General features: G+C 47.7%; 1 protein-coding gene across 2 annotated transcripts in view; it reads right to left on the bottom strand.

The window, feature by feature from the left end:
* Positions 1-15,994, bottom strand: part of LRRC2 (leucine rich repeat containing 2) — a 294,583-nt gene that overhangs the window by 195,247 nt on the left and 83,342 nt on the right. For both annotated transcript variants that reach the window (XM_089662154.1, XM_089662155.1), the window contains one exon: positions 13,910-14,117. In XM_089662154.1, coding sequence (XP_089518280.1) covers positions 13,910-14,117 — 208 coding nt within the window. The remainder of the gene's footprint in view (positions 1-13,909; positions 14,118-15,994) is intronic.

Genomic DNA, 15,994 nt, shown 5'->3' with positions numbered 1-15,994 from the left:
GTGGTGCTGCCACATGTCTTGTCATGCTCAGTCATCTGTACTCCCTCTGTCTCACTGTCTCTTCCAAGGATTCAGAGCTCCAGAGCACAAAATAATCTTAGGCTTTATGCTGCATGTTGTGTAGCCACTTATATTCCTGGGATGATCAAGAGATTCTGGCAGCTCTCCAGTCCTAGGTCTGAAAGGTGGCTGACACCATGCTATCTTTAGCTAGGCAAGGTTGTGTGTGACAATAGCATTGGCACCTCTTTACCAGAGAAAACTCATACTTCTGTTCCTCGCACATATTGTCAAACTTGTGGTGCAGCAGTTCATCACAAAATACCCTAGTTTTTAGGATGTCTTTTGTCTAGGCAGGAGAGTTTGTGTGTACTTTAGGTGGTCATATCTGGCCATGGCTTGCATGGATGAATTGCAGCATCAGCTGCCTCCAACATCTCATTTGACACCCCTCATGTGCTGGAACTCAGTGCTGGTTATGCTGCAGAGGCTGCATGAGCAGCAATGGGTACTATTGAGTACCTCTAAAGTAATGGCATGAGGACAGGCTCTGCGGAGTTGGGGTTTTCACCATGTCAATGGCTTATTTAGTACACGTGCAGAATTGTGACACCTTTTGAGGAAGGGAGAAAAATTGTGAACCACCATGAAGCAGGAATTAGAGACACATTTTCTCTTGTGTTCCTCTTGGAGCACACACTGCGTTGCATCATAGACCAGACACTGGAAGCACAACAGCTGGAGGAGGAGTGCCATGCCTTCCCTACCCCCCTTTGCCTGCTGTCCCTCTGCCTATCCCTTCACCCCTCCCTCCCCCCTTGCAGATTCCTCCCGTCCTGCCAGCCTACATTAAAGGGCTGTGCTGGATGGGAGGAAACGCCCCCTGTGGTGCGGTTAGCACCTCTCGGGCCCCCCACCAAGAATCCCCAGCAAAGGGCTGCCAAGGTGTCTCTATGCGCCCCCCCCCCCGGTTTTCCACTCCAGAGACAAAGGCCGCGCTGGGCCGGCCGTTGCCGGGGGAACCAGGAAGTGTCCTGCGCCGGCTTAAAAAGGCTGGCGCAGGACCCCGGTGTGTGCGTGTATGCTCGATCCCCGCTCGGGACAGGGTCGTGTGCGGGGTCTGTGCTGAGGCCAGACCCCACAGCCAAGACCCTGCCGAGCCCCTGCAAGCCTGTGTTGATCCCCTGCTCAGGAGAAGCACTGTGTGGGGTCTGAGCTGAGGCCAGACCCCACAGCCAGGACTCCTGCTGCTGTCCCTGGCAAGCTGGCCGCTATGAGGACCCCTGTCTACTAATCGCTGCTGTCCCTTGAAAGCTGGCCGCTGTGAGGGTCCCTGTCTACTGATCGCTGCTGTCCATGGAAAGCTGGCCGCTGTGAGGGCCCCGGTCTGCTGATCGCTGCTGCCCCTGGAAAGCTGGCCACTGTGAGGGCCCCTGCCTGCTGATCGCTGCTGTCCCTGGAAAGATGGCCGCTGTGAGGGGCCACTGTCTACTGATCGCTGCTGTCCCTGGAAAGATGGCCGCTGTGAGGGGGCCACTGTCTACTGATCGCTGCTGTCCCTGGAAAGCTGGCCGCTGTGAGGGCCCCTGTCTGCTGATCGCTGCTGTCCCTAGAAAGCTGGCCGCTGTGAGGGCCCCTGCCTGCTAATCACTGCTGTCCCTGGAAAGCTGGCTGCTGTGAGGGCCCCTGTCTGCTGATCGCTGCTGTCCCTGGAAAGCTGGCCACTGTGAGGGCCCCTGCCTGCTGATCGCTGCTGTCCCTAGAAAGCTGGCCGCTGTGAGGGCCCCTGCCTGCTAATCACTGCTGTCCCTAGAAAGCTGACCACTGTGAGGGCCCCTGGCCACTGATCGCTTTGTCCCTGGAAAGCTGAGCCCTGCGAGGATCTCGATCCACTGACCTCTGCTGTCCCTGGAAAGCTGACCGCTGTCCGTTGCTGAGTGTCCCTGGAAGCTGACCACTGGGAGTGTCCCTGGAAGCTGTCCTTTGCTTAGTGTCCCTACAAGCCGCATGTTGTGGAGTGCCCTGGACTGCCCCTATTGTGTGCCCAGACTACCCTTGCCATGAACTGCCCCTATTGTGTGCTCAGACTACACTTGCCATGAACTGCCCCTATTGTGTGCTCAGACTACCCTTGTCATGAACTTCCCCATGGCGTGCCCGGAGTATAGCTACCGGGACTGCCCCCGAGGGCTTGAGCCACCGCTACCTGAACCAGACCCCATCTCCAAGGTCCTGCTGAGTCCCCGTGAGCATGATGTTGTCCCTAGAAAGCTGTGTGGGAGCTGTGCTGAGGTCAGACCCCACAGCCAAGGTCCTGCTGAGTCCCCTTGAGCCTGATTTTGTCCCTAGAAAGCTGTGTGGGAGCTGTGCTGAGGTCAGACCCCACAGCCAAGGTCCCACTGAGTCCCCGTGAGCCTGATGTTGTCCCTAGAAAGCTGTGTGGGAGCTGTGCTGAGGTCAGACCCCACAGCCAAGGTCCCGCTGAGTCCCTGTGAGCCTGATGTTGTCCCTAGAAAGCTGTGTGGGAGCTGTGCTGAGGTCAGACCCCACAGCCAAGGTCCCGCTGAGTCCCCGTGAGCCTGATGTTGTCCCTAGAAAGCTGTGTGAGAGGTGTGCTGAGGTCAGACCCCACAGCCAAGGTCCTGCTGAGTCCCCGTGAGCTTGATGTTGTACCTAGAAAGCTGTGTGGGAGCTGTGCTGAGGCCAGCCCCCATAGCCAAGGTCCCGCTGAGTCCCCGTGAGCCTGATGTTGTCCCTAGAAAGCTGTGTGGGAGCTGTGCTGAGGTCAGACCCCCAGCCAAAGTCCTGCTGAGTCCCCGTGAGCTTGATGTTGTACCTAGAAAGCTGTGTGGGAGCTGTGCTGAGGCCAGCCCCCATAGCCAAGGTCCCGCTGAGTCCCCATGAGCCTGATGTTGTCCCTAGAAAGCTGTGTGGGAGCTGTGCTGAAAGTCCCGCGGAGTCCCCGTGAGCCCACTTACCGTGAGTGCCCCTACAAGCCGTATGTTGCGGAGTGCCATGAACTGTCCTGATCGAGTGCCTTTCATAGTTCAAGAAAGCTTTGTGTGTTTACCATCTTTTTTGTGTGTTCTGTCCTGCCTACGCTTCCGTTACAAGGAGCATGACTTGCTACTGTTTCAAGGCCAATAAGAACATTTGTCCTCTACCTTTATCCCTCTGAGGCACAGGCAGCCGGAGGCCAAGGAGCAATATAAGGAGGATAAGGAGAGTTGGGGTGCTGGAGAATATGAACAAATGAGACAGCGCTAAAGGGATCTCTAAAAACCCAGGGTAAGTGAAATTGTTGAGGACAGGCAGGCAATTTGTGGCAAATAGGGACTTTTTATGTACTCATGTCTGTGCAAGGACTCTGGGTCATCAAAGAAAGGTACGACTATTGGGTGGCCACCCATATAGAACACTGATACAATGGAAAATTGTTCAGTTTACTGTCACCATTCAAGAGGGAGCCCAGAATGCAGCCTCTGAGGAAGTGCTGCAAAAGAACCTCTCTGCCACACTCTCTAATAGTGACAGGATTTCTTCTAAAGACTGCTGTACCTACTTGGATTCCTAAAAAAAAAAAAGCCAAAAGGTGGTGTTGGCTGCCACATCACTGCTCTTCAGAGTGTTTTTTAAACTGCAGTGGCCAGGCCAAGCTGCAGGCAGCAATCACAAGCAGTGCCAGAACTACATGATTGCTGACTACACTGGTTTGGGGACTAATGTAGGCACTATGAGAACTCAGTGCCCCATGAACTATTACGTGATCAGCCTGGACCACTGGCCTGAGCTTGAACAGCATGTGCTGGAGCTTGTGGCTTGCCCTGCAGCCAGTGTGGTGTCCGAGGGGGCTCTCAGCTTAGCAGTAAGTTTAGTTACTGAGAGGTGAGTTCACCTGTAGCCTGACAGTGTGAACCAGTTCACTTTAATTTAAATGAATTGTATCAGAGAAACCAAACATTGCCATGGATGGTGTGTAGACACAGAGAACTGTACAACACTGATACTAAACCCCCAAAGGTCTATTACAATACTGGTTAAAAATACTACCACGAAAGCCTTTGGAGATGTAACATGTATAGGAACGGAGTCAAGTCAGTACATTTTATGCTACCACTGGGAGGTGAGAAGGCAGTTTTACTTTTATATGATGTGAAGAACATGGCACTGAGAGTGCATTTGTTTTGTGAGTGCCCCATTTTAGATTTTATTAAATTGTATTAAAATGTATGGAGAGCAAACATTGATTACACATCCAAGATACATATGAAGCCAGAATACAGTGTCATTGATGCTGTCCATGAAAATCCCACAGTTTTTCAATAACACATATAGCTGCAATCAACTTTCAATGCCCATTCACATATATGCAGATTGGATGTGGTTTGAATCGCATCCAATCTGCATGACATGTGAAAAAACATTGCTTCCTATGGTGCCTGTTCACAAATGTCCAGTGCACTGGCGGTGCAGATTCAGTGTGGTTTTAAAATGAGTCATGTCTGACTTCTGAGCAGTGCGGTCCGGTTCAGGTGCAGATTACAGGCTATTGACTGGCTACAGACTATTAAGATTTTGAGCTAATCCTGTCCGGAACCTGACGTGAACCTGTGAACAACTACTGTATCGTTTAGCTGTGAAGCCTGAGCTTCAATCTGCTCCGCACATGTGTGAATCAGCTCTCAAGCATGTACTTTCAGGGACTGGGGTTTTTTTCCCATGTTGCCCCCAAAGCACCCAGTTCCCAACAATATTTTACTTTGTTAAATATCCCCCATGACAGTTCCCAGCTCCTAATGCCATTTTTTTGACAATAGATTGCCTACTAACACAAAAAAGAGCAGAATTGAAAGAATAAGTTCACCTTTGTAACATGTTACAGCATTTACACCTTCTTCCCCCAATCTCTCCCCATCCCTGTGCCAGTGGGGTCGGATCCTTTCCTCGCTGTCACAATTTGAAAACAGTGCGGCTGTGCAGAGCTTCAGCCACAAGGCTGTGTCATTCGTTCACAGTTTTCCTGTGAATGATTAGACTACAGGTACCATCATCTATTGAAGTAATCAATGAACTATGAGAGAGCTGGTGAGCACTCACATTTTGTTGATCTTCCTGCTCACAAGTAACTGCCTGCCTGTACAATGTATGGGCATACAGCTATACTGAGAGTCTGTAGGGGCCTGACATTGAACCCCTAATGTGTTGATCACAGGTGCAATTCTCAGGCTCTTTAAAAAAAAAAAGAAATAAATGCACTTTTTTTAACCTGCATTTTACCTGCATTATTTTAACTGTGCATTTTTCTTCAAAGACCTTTAACATCAGGATTCACCCCTCACAGACTTTGATAGGTTTTACTGCAAATTTCAGGTTTGCAGAATATTTATAGAGATTCACCAAACCCTTGCCAAATCCATTGGCTCCTGCTGCAGTCAATCAAATACTATGACGAGGGAGTGGGAGTGGGGCAAAACCCTGCTTTCTATGTCAATGGTTGCAGGCAGCAGTGTTTTGGGAGCGAGCTAGCATTAGTACCCCCCTTAGCAAGTGGCTTTTCCTCAAAAAGTTTGGTTCCAAGTGTACAGCAGCATGTGGTTGGCTGCTTGTTGCCCCCTTGGCAGCCTTGGACAATCTGCCCATCACTACTACAAAAACATTTAAAGTGATAGTAAACCTTTGTTTCTTTTTTTTAAATAACAAACATACTTACATTGCACAGAGCAGCCCCAATCCTCCTCTTCTGGGGTCCCCTTCCAGTGATCCTGGCTCCTCTCCCCTTTTAAGCTTCAAGGCTGCCAAGGGGGCAACAAGCAGCCACCCACACGCTGCTGTACACTTGGAACCAAACTTTTTTTTTATAATTAACAGTTTTTATTGGTTTTTGAAAAGAAAAACAAGAGAAAGAAGCACATCAATGGTAGAAATCTGCATGGGTACAGATCATATAATGTCACAAAATAACCTGTGGAGAAGCAAATAAAACCATAAACCCTGGGCAGGTTGAGAAGAAATAAAGACATCCCATGGGTTTCATACTGCCTCAAACACAGCAATCGAACAAGCATGTAGAGCTGTCAAATATTCCATCTGTCTTACATCAGCAATAATTTTAAACAAAGTCGGGATCAAAGGAGGTATAGAGGATAGCCAACACATAGGAATGCTTCTTCTGGCCGCAGTCAGAACATGTGCAGAGAGTTTCCTGGACGATTTGGGTAGGCCCCGAAATGGCAGGCTCAATAAAAAGTATAAAGCCTCGAAAGGGAGAGAGGTATGCAATAGCAATTGTAATAAGGACAAAACCTCTGCCCAAAAAGGAGTAATGGATCCACATGTCCAAATCATATGGTAGAGGGAGCCAAAGTCCTTCCTAAAGCGCCAGCAGGCAGAAGAAGCATTCATGTTACAGGCATAGAGAACTTCAGGTGTTTTGTACCACAACATCATAATTTTGTATGCATTTTCCTTATAAACCACACAAACAGAAGATCTAGGTGCGTTTCCCCAAATTTTTTCCATAGTGTCAGATCAATGTCACACTACAAAAACTGGGACCACTTGCACATGTAATGATGAGTGTCATTAGATAGGGGGGAAGCATCCATAAGGAGTTTATATGTATTAGAAATGATGCCCCTTTGATGTGGGCTCTGTATACATAGACATTCAAAGGGAGTGGGCTTCCCAAGGGTCAATAATGGTGATATGGTGGAGAAGAAGTGGTGTTTCTGAAGATAAACATAAAGATGTTGGGAAGGTAGGAGATCTTTTTTCTGGAGGTCTGAGAATGATTGTAGCTTCCGAGTTACAGGGTTTACCAAGTGGCGTAGTGGGAAAAGGTTGGCTGCGACCCAAGGGAGTACTCTTGGACATTGGCCAGACTATCCGGAAAATTGGGATTAACCTCCCTAGCGGTATGATTATTTCAGATTTTTGGTGCTGAAAGCGGTACCATTATTCTGCATGGAAATATGTAGTTTTTTTATTGTAGGCTGTAATTTTTAGGAATAACTCACTGAAATCTGTCCGAACAAGAGTCTATTAAACATCCCGGGTATGATAAAATTTGAAACACAAAATCATAAATTATAATTTAATAAATAATCATAAAAAATAATAATATAATAATATTACATTTAATTCAATAATATAATCAAACCAAAAACACTGAAATTTGAAATATAGCGCCAAGTTCGCACATCGCTGAGCAAAGTCGCAAAATTGTTTTCAGTGTCTGATGACGAATTTCTCCACGAATCATTATCACTCAATTCTGCAAGTGGTTTTGATTTACTATCGCTGTTCTCTAGCTGATCTAAACCCGCTTTTGACCTAAAGGGACACTTTTTGGACGCCATGGACTTTTCTAAGTTTCCAGGCAGAAAGAACATTCAAAATACAGGCAGGGCACAGGACAAAGCACTAGGGACAAAATGTATGTGAAATGGGTTGAAACAGCAATGTTTTACTATGTAAAATCATTTTGAAAAAAATGACATTTTTCTTAAATTGTCAAATTTCCCGCCGCCGGCGGCGCCCGTACGTCCCGACGTCACAGGGACCAGAACACAGGAGCCGGATGCCGGCATCAGCCGGAGGAGATGGCCGGGGACGCTGCAGGGGACACATCGCGGGAGCAAAGGACAAGGTAACTGCTGCAGGGACTCCCTATGCAGCGCCGCATGGTAAGCCCGAGTGTAGCTCGGGGTTACCGCTTTTGGTACTGACATTTTACCCCGAGCTACACTCGGGAATACCGTTAGGGAGGTTAAAAAGGATATTGGTCAGTGGAGAGCAGTCGGAGGCCAGTGCAAATTCAGCCTTACATTTCTGCCAAACAGTCAGGGAAAATTGCATGGGACCAAGGAAGAGATGATGAAAACAAGCGACATCCACCACCGAGGTCAACCAAAGGAGGGAGCATGGATGAGTCAGAGATTGCAAAGATTCAATCTCAGTCCATATGTTGGGAGGGTAGTGGGTGGACCATGACATAAGAAAATGAAGGTGGGTAGCATAATAATAGGTCACCATATCCGGTGCCCCTAAGCCCCCCCTAGAACGCAGGGAGAGTAGTACAGTACGTGCGATTTATATGACGATTCTTGTGCCAAATGAAATGTAAGAGGGATTTCTGGAGGGAATGTAGTTTGGACATAGGAATGGGAAGAATTGCGAATAAATACAGGAGTTTGGGCAGCACAGTCCTTTTTATTACTTTGATGCATCCAAGGAAGGAAATGAGTAGGGTATCCCAAAATTTCAAGGAGCAGGAAATATCTATAAATGGGGGGGGGGGGGGGGGGAATTAGCCTCATATATAGAATGGTAGGAGGAAGTAAGGTTAGTACCCAAATATTTTAAAGAGTGGGTGCACCATCGGTAAGGGAAGGACTCTAGGAGAGAAGATAGAACAATGGGTGGGATGTGTAGTGGGAGTGCCTCAGTTTTGGACGTATTAACTTTGTAGCCCGACAGGGCCCCAAATTGTCGTACAATCTTATGTAAAACTGGTAGGGGGGTATGAGGGTTCGAGAATGTGAGGAGGATATCATCTGCAAACAGGGATAGTTTGTACTCACGACCATGGGAATGTATCCCTCGTATATATTGGGGTTAGACCGGATGGCAATAGCTAGCAGCTCCAGACAGAGATTAAACAATAAGGGGGAAAGTGGACATCCCTGTCGCGTACCATTCGATGTCTGAAAGGGGGATGAAAGGAAGGAGGCTAATCTGACCAGGGAGGAGGGGGAAGAATAAAGAACCTTCAAGGCTGCCACGAACGTGCCCCGGAAGCCAAACTTCTCCAAGACCATAAACATGTAGGGCCAGCTGAGGCGGTCAAAGGCTTTTTGAGCATCTAAACTCAATAATATAGCAGGGATAGAAGATCGGTTAGCCAGGTCAACCAGATCATTAGATCTCCTGGTGTTATCCGCAGCATGTTTGGCAGGCACAAAACCTACTTGATCTCTGTGTATGAGCTTGGAGATGAGTATGGACAGCCTGTTGGCCAAGATCTTAGGGGAAATCTTGTAATCAGAGTTTAGTAGAGCAATGGGATGATGGTTATCTAGGATAGAATGGTCTTTGTCAGGATTGGGGATAACAGAGATATATGCATGGGAGAAGTCAGCCTGAGGTGTGACGCCTTTGAAAAAATCTTGGTAAAGAGAGAGAAGGTGAGGGGCCAGGGTACCAATGAAGGTCTTATAATAAGAATAGGGCAGTTCATCTGGTCCTGGAGTTTTGCGGGAGGGGAGATGTTTAACTGTGTTGAATAATTCCTCAGATGAGATATCAGCATTAAGGGCCGAAATGTCAGAAGACGATAGCCTCGGTAACGATAGGGGATCAAAAAAACTATCAAAGGACGTTTTTGTGAGGGGGGGATGGAGATCTGGGGTCAAACAATTGTAGAGAGTCTCATGGTATGAGCCAAAAAGGGAGACCATTACATGGTGGTCATAGGTAGGGTCCCCATTCGGTTGGATTATATGGTCTGGCATCATAGAGGGAGATTGTGCTTTGAGTCAATTGACCAGCATACGATAAGGTTTATTAGAAAGTTCGTAGAATTTCTGTTTGACCCAAAGGAGGGATTGTGCAGACTTGCAGCAATTGAGGGCCTTGACTCGGTCACGAAGAGAGGTCACCTTGTGAAGCCCAGAAATAGACAGTTTTACAAGTAGTCGATTCAGCCAAGGATAATTGGCGAATAAGGGAAGCCTTGACACTTGCTGAGGATTTTTTTCAAACGAGAGCCCATAGAGATACAAAGTCCCTGAAATACCACTTTATGAGCTTCCCACAGAATCGAGGTAGAAGTTACGGAGCCAACATTGTGGCGAAAATACATATCAAGTCCCTGAGAAAGCTCGTCCCAGAGATGGTCCGTGGTTAGAAAGGTCTCATTGAGGCACCAATGGCATGCTTTCGGCATAATGTTAGGGGAAAAAAAGGTTCAAAGTTAGAGAGGCGTGGTCGGACCATGTGATGGGATTGATTTCAGAAGAAACCAGGAGAGCAGGAGAGGGAGCAATGGGGCGGAGATGAAGAAATGATCCAGTTGGGAAAAACTACGATGAGGAGTGGAGAGAACCTTCCTGTCTTTATGGGGTGAAATGATTAAATTAAAATCACCCCCAATAATCACGTGGAGTAGAAAAGGAACCTAATTTGGCAAGTGTTTGGGACAGAAACTGCAAATGACCCATGTGACGAAAGCGTAGGCAGGACAGAGCACACACGGAGGATGATAAACACACAAAGCTTTACTGAACTATGGAAGGCACTCAATAAGGGTAGGAAGGTAGCGCCCGGGTACCCAAAAAAGGGGAAGAGAGGGGAGGAGCCCAAAATAATTGTAATCTAGCCCACGATAGGGCAATTTGGGTAGCGATGGCCCGAGCAAGTATAAATCCAAGCCGGCAGTTCCGGCAAAGGTAATAGGGGGTCCCAGGGGGCAATCCAGGCATAAAAGGAATGAGTGTTCAATGGGGCCAGTCCAGGCAGGGTAATAGGGGGATTCACGGACAGTACAGGCAGGGAAAATAGGGAGATTCACGGACAGTAGTTCAGACAGGCGGGTATGGGCACTCACGGTTTAGGCAGGAGTCACCTCTGGCACACACAGCGGATAGCAGGCGAACATACTCCTTGGCACCCAGCAGATAGCAGGCAAAGTACTCCTTGGCTCACAGCGGATAGCAGGTAAAGTACTCCTTGGCACACACAGTGGATAGCAGGTAAAGGTACTCCTTGGCACCCAGCGGATAGCAGATAAAGTACTCCTTGGCACACACAGGAGATAGCAGGCAAAGGTACTCCTTGGCACTCAGCGGATAGCAGGCAAGGGTAATCCTTGGCTCACAGTGGATAGCAGGTAAAGTACTCCTTGGCACACACAGCGGATAGCAGGCAAAGGTACTCCTTGGCACCCAGCAGATAGCAGATAAAGTACTCCTTGGCACACACAGCGGATAGCAGGCAAAGGTACTCCTTGGCACCCAGCGGATAGCAGATAAAGTACTCCTTGGCACATACAGTAGATAGTGGGCAACCCTAGCCCCAGGGATCAGCAGAGTTCTCAGCGGGGTCTGGCAGTGAGGGTCTGGCCTCAACTCAGTCCTCCACAGCTGTTCTCTCTCTCAGGGGACTAACAGCGAGCTGGGTCCTGCTCCGGTCTTCTTAAGCCTGAGCAGGACGCTTCCTGGCCGGCCCAGCGTTGGGTTGCCGGGGCAACGAGACACGCCCCCCTCTCTCTGGTCACGCTCAGGGAGCGCAGCCTTTGTCTCCAGTGGGCGCAGAGCGCGGGAAGCCTCGTGCCCACACTGTGCCCGCTGGGGGAGCATGCAGAGACACCTTGGCGGCCTGCGCTGTGCAGGCCTAGCGGGGTGCCCAACTCCTTGGAGGCTTCGCCCAGGAGAGGTGCTACCCGCACCACAGGGGGTGTTTCCTCCCGTCCTGCACAGCCTTTGATGTAGGCTTGTGCAGGACACTAGAAATCTGCAAGGGGAAGGGAGGGGGGATGACCTTGGAGGAAACGACCAGAAGGGAGCAGTGTGTCCAAATCAGAATTGCCACTTCAGCCTTCCCAGAAGGATCAAAAGTAGGATTGGGAAAAAAAACCTTGAGGCAAAACAAAAGGAGCCAGTTGATTTAAAATGGGCCTCCTGGACAAAAATGATGTCTGCTCCTGAGGATCGAAATTCCTTCAAAGCCATAAACCATTTTTGGATGGAATTAAGGCCTTTGACATTATATGAAAAAAACTGTAAGGCCATCATAAAATAATAATGGATATAGCATGTGTACCAGCAGAAAAGATAAATGGGATACCATCGATGAAACAAAACAGAAAACAGATAACACTGATATAACACATAAAATATAAACCATAGAAATTACAGCGGGAGACATAGATATACGTAACGATATATACTTGGGAAAAATAACTAGACCCAAGTCGTCTAGCCGATGGCTAGACAGGATCGAGGGCAACACGACAACCGACATATCTGAACAGTCATCAAACTCGGCCAGAAGAAAAAAAAAAAAGGTAAGTGCACCCAATGAGGGTTTGGCCAGATCAAGACAAAACAATGTAATCATGGGGGGGTCAGTACCTGAGTATCCACGAGAGGTCACCCCAGAAGGACATAAGGTAGGCACATCACTTGATCGAGGAGGACGTGGGTGTTGTGGGGTATGGAAAAGTCGCTTTCAGCCCCCACGAACTGGTGTCCAAATCTTGTTAGAGGTGGTGGAAGGGCGAGATGGGGTAGGTGGCAATGAAGATGCGTCTTCCAATAGAGGTGGGAGTCCCAGTTGCTTTAGGAAAGAGTCTGCCTCATGAAGGTCACATAGAATAACTTGAGTGTTATCTTTAGAAATGACCAGCTTGAAGGGAAATCCCCAGCAATAAGGGACACGGCGTTGCTGAAGGTGTGTGGTGATCGGTTTCAGTGCCCGCCGTTTCGCCAGGGTAATCAGAGACAGAGATCAAAGAAGAGCTGGAGTCTGTCCCCTTTAAATTCCAAGGAAGGTTTATTGCGGACTGAGGATAACAAGGCTTCTTTGCTTTCAAAAAAATTGAAGCGGACTGTGACGTCGCATGGTCTGGTGCCTTTAACAGGTTATGGGCCCAGAGAGCGATGAGCCCTATCCAGCTGCCAATCCGCTTTTGAAACCATGGGGGCGGTTGCGATGAAGAAGGACAACAGATGTCGTGGAGTTGAGAATCAACAATTGATTCAGACATACTGCAAATACGGATTTTCTGTTTTCCAAAGCTTCTTGTTGGAGCTGCGTTTGGGACATGGAATGCTTCAGATATGCGTTGTCTTCCTCCAAAACATGAACGTATTGCACCAATTCATCAAGTTTATTCTCTAATTGATCCGCACAGTCTCTGATCCAGGCTATTTCCCCTCTAAGATCCAAAGCCAATTTTCCAACTTCAGCGGATAATGAAGCGGTAATGTTGCGTAGAAATACTTGCAATTTGTTGTCTAGTGCAGAGACTGTGAGAGAAGATGATGCATGCTGAGACACAGGGGTAGAAGATGATAGTGCAGAATAATGCCTTGAGGAAGGGTGGTCTATTGCCCCCCCTGCCATTGCCAGGGGCTCGGAATCCTCCATCTGGGAATGTGTAGGTGTTAGGGATGCTGGCTGCTCCATAGAGGAGGGAGTCGCAGTATCTACCGTGTCCGCTGGGGGTCCGGAGCCCTTCCTCAGGCTCACGGCGGTACTCGAGGCCGGGGATTGCGGCCTCAAAAGGAACAACTGGAGCGGTGAAGGCCAAGGATCTTTTGGCAGCGGGGAGGAGGGCTTTCCAGCTCCCAATCTTCCCCATTTTCTTTTCCCCCCAGGTGCTGGGCCAGATGCAGAGCTTATATGGCTCACCAGGTGTGTAGTGGAGGCTGAAGGCACTGATCGGGAGAGCCGGGAAGATCGGGACTGAGCAGAGCTCGACAGCTGCACATCCGCCATCATCCCTGGTTGCACATGCGCCCCGGAACCAAACTTTTTGAGGAAAAGCCACTTGCTAAGGGGACTACTCATGCTAGCTCACTCCCAAAACACTGCTGCCTGCAACCATTGACTTAGAAAGCAGGGTTTTGCCCCACTCCCACTCCCAAATGGTTCACATGCTCCTCAAAAAGTTTGGTTCCACGTGTACAACACCATGTGGGTGGCTGCTTGTTGCCCTCCTGGCAGCCTTGGCGCTGTAGGCCTTAATCCATGTTAGCTTTGCAGAATACAGCCTTGCTTACTTAATATGCTACAAGACAAATAATACTAGTTTTGAAGCACAAGCCACATAGACACATCTGTACCTAAGAATGTATGGCTAATGGCCCTACAACAATTGCAATGCATTCCCTTCAGTGTAACTTACCTCCCAGTTCTCTCCAGAAAGATTAAAAATATATTTATTTTTCTCAGGTTCCTCTTCAATATGAAGGGTCTTCTTTGCAACGGAAGGAACTCTTTCATGGTTATCCAAGCCTTTAAGCTCAGTGTCTACAAAACCATTCCTTAAGTACACTGACTGAGGGATTCCACTGCTCCTGCATTCCAGTATAAAGCTCCATTCCTGTTTTATCCTGCAAAGATAGAAGACTTATTGTATAATACCACTTTTATCCTTTTATCCTGCCTGCCTACATACCATACATTACAATATTACATGTTTTGACATCCATTTGAAACGTTTATGTTCAAGTTTTATCCTATACCTAAAAAAATGTGATATACTCTCCCTCGGATTGTAAGCTCCAAGGAGCAGGGCCCTCCTAACCCTCTTCTGTTGAACTGTATCATTGCTGTATTGTCTCCCTTTAAAGCGCTGAGCAAACTGTTGACACTATATAAATCCTGTATAATAATAATATACTCATAAATTCATATTATATTACAAGCTAGAAGAATCTGTCAGAGCTTATATGAGCTTTAGCAATATGCATTAGAATGTATCCTTTTCTGCAGATTTATTATGTTTTTTGAAAACTGTTGTTTGGTGGTCACCATACACACATATTGTAGAAACAGTTACTGCCAGATGACTCCATTCCCACTAACTACACCAATGAAAGCATGTTTTAGTTATTCCTAAGGGTTTTTCCATCCATATAATTGTCCTATGTTTTTTTTTTAATTCAAACAACTTTTATTGTCAAGATAATAGAGAAAATGGAACAGTTCTTACAGAATCCACAATGACATTACTACAACAGCAGGATTACACATAAACAGAACAACGTTGATACGCAGATCCCGTAATAAACAGAATAACAGAAATGGTAATCAAACAAAACAGAGACCACAAAGATCCAAAACTTTCTTGACAATATCTTGCTTTTTCCTTTTTACGTCTTATTCCTTCCGGACCAGATGTAAACAGAAATGGGGGAAAGGAACAAAGCCCAAAACATGTCTTCAAACAATAAAAAAAAACATAACAACAACCTCTGGTTCACCCGAGACGTCTCATCAAAAAGAATGAGAGATGCACATGAACTCCCCCAGGGGGAGGAGAGGAGCCACACACCTGATATAAAATATTACACCTGCAGAAGTCAGTCCACTATCAATTGAGGAGGGGTGAGTCCAGGTGTATCCAGCCAACCCTGCCATACTTGCTGGAACTTACGATAAGCATTGCGATGTTGGTACGTGGGTTTCTCCCGTGGGAGTAAAGAATTAACATAATCTATCCATTGCTTACTAGTCGGAGGAGCTGATGATAACCAGTACCTTGCTATTAACTTCCTAGCCATATGTAAAAGTCTAGATACCATAATATACCCTCCTGGTTGGAACAGTTCTTGATCAAGTGCCCCCAACAGACAATGCAAAGGATCCTGGGGAACACCATATAGTGATACTAGAGAAACAAGTTCGAGGACCTCACTCCAATGTCTATGTAACTTGGGGAAACACCAGAGCATATTAATTAAATCACCCTGTTGGACCCTACACCTCGGACAATCAGGTGAATCCCACCTGCCCCACTGATACAGTTGCACAGGGATCCTATACGCTTGATGGAGAATAAACAACTGAGACAATTTATGAGATAAGAATTTATAAGATTCCAGGGCAGCATCCCAGACATCTCCAGCAAACTCTCCAATATCCCGGGAACAATGCTCCCTGCTCCGGAGACTAGCTTGATCCTGTACTGTAGACAATAGCTGGGAGTATACCCGAGAAATCATGCTCTTCTTATGGGTTGCCTGAGTGACATCCTTAACCTCCTTGGCGGTTTTCCCGAGTGTAGCTCGGGGTAGAATTTCTATACCAAGAACGGTAACCCCGAGCTACACTCGGGCTTACCATGCAGCGTTCTCTGGGGGTCCCTGCAGCACTTACCTTGTCCTTCGCTCCCACGATGTGTCCCCTGCAGCGTCCCCGTCCATCTCCTCCGGCGGATGCTGGCATCTGACTTCCGTGTTCCGGTCCCCGTGACGTCGGAACGTTC

Source organism: Staurois parvus, unplaced genomic scaffold (genome assembly GCF_062004578.1).
Source record: "Staurois parvus isolate SC_StPar_1 unplaced genomic scaffold, SC_StPar_1.0 ptg001432l, whole genome shotgun sequence".
Classification (NCBI taxonomy): domain Eukaryota; kingdom Metazoa; phylum Chordata; class Amphibia; order Anura; family Ranidae; genus Staurois; species Staurois parvus.
This window is presented reverse-complemented; position numbering and strand designations above follow the sequence as displayed.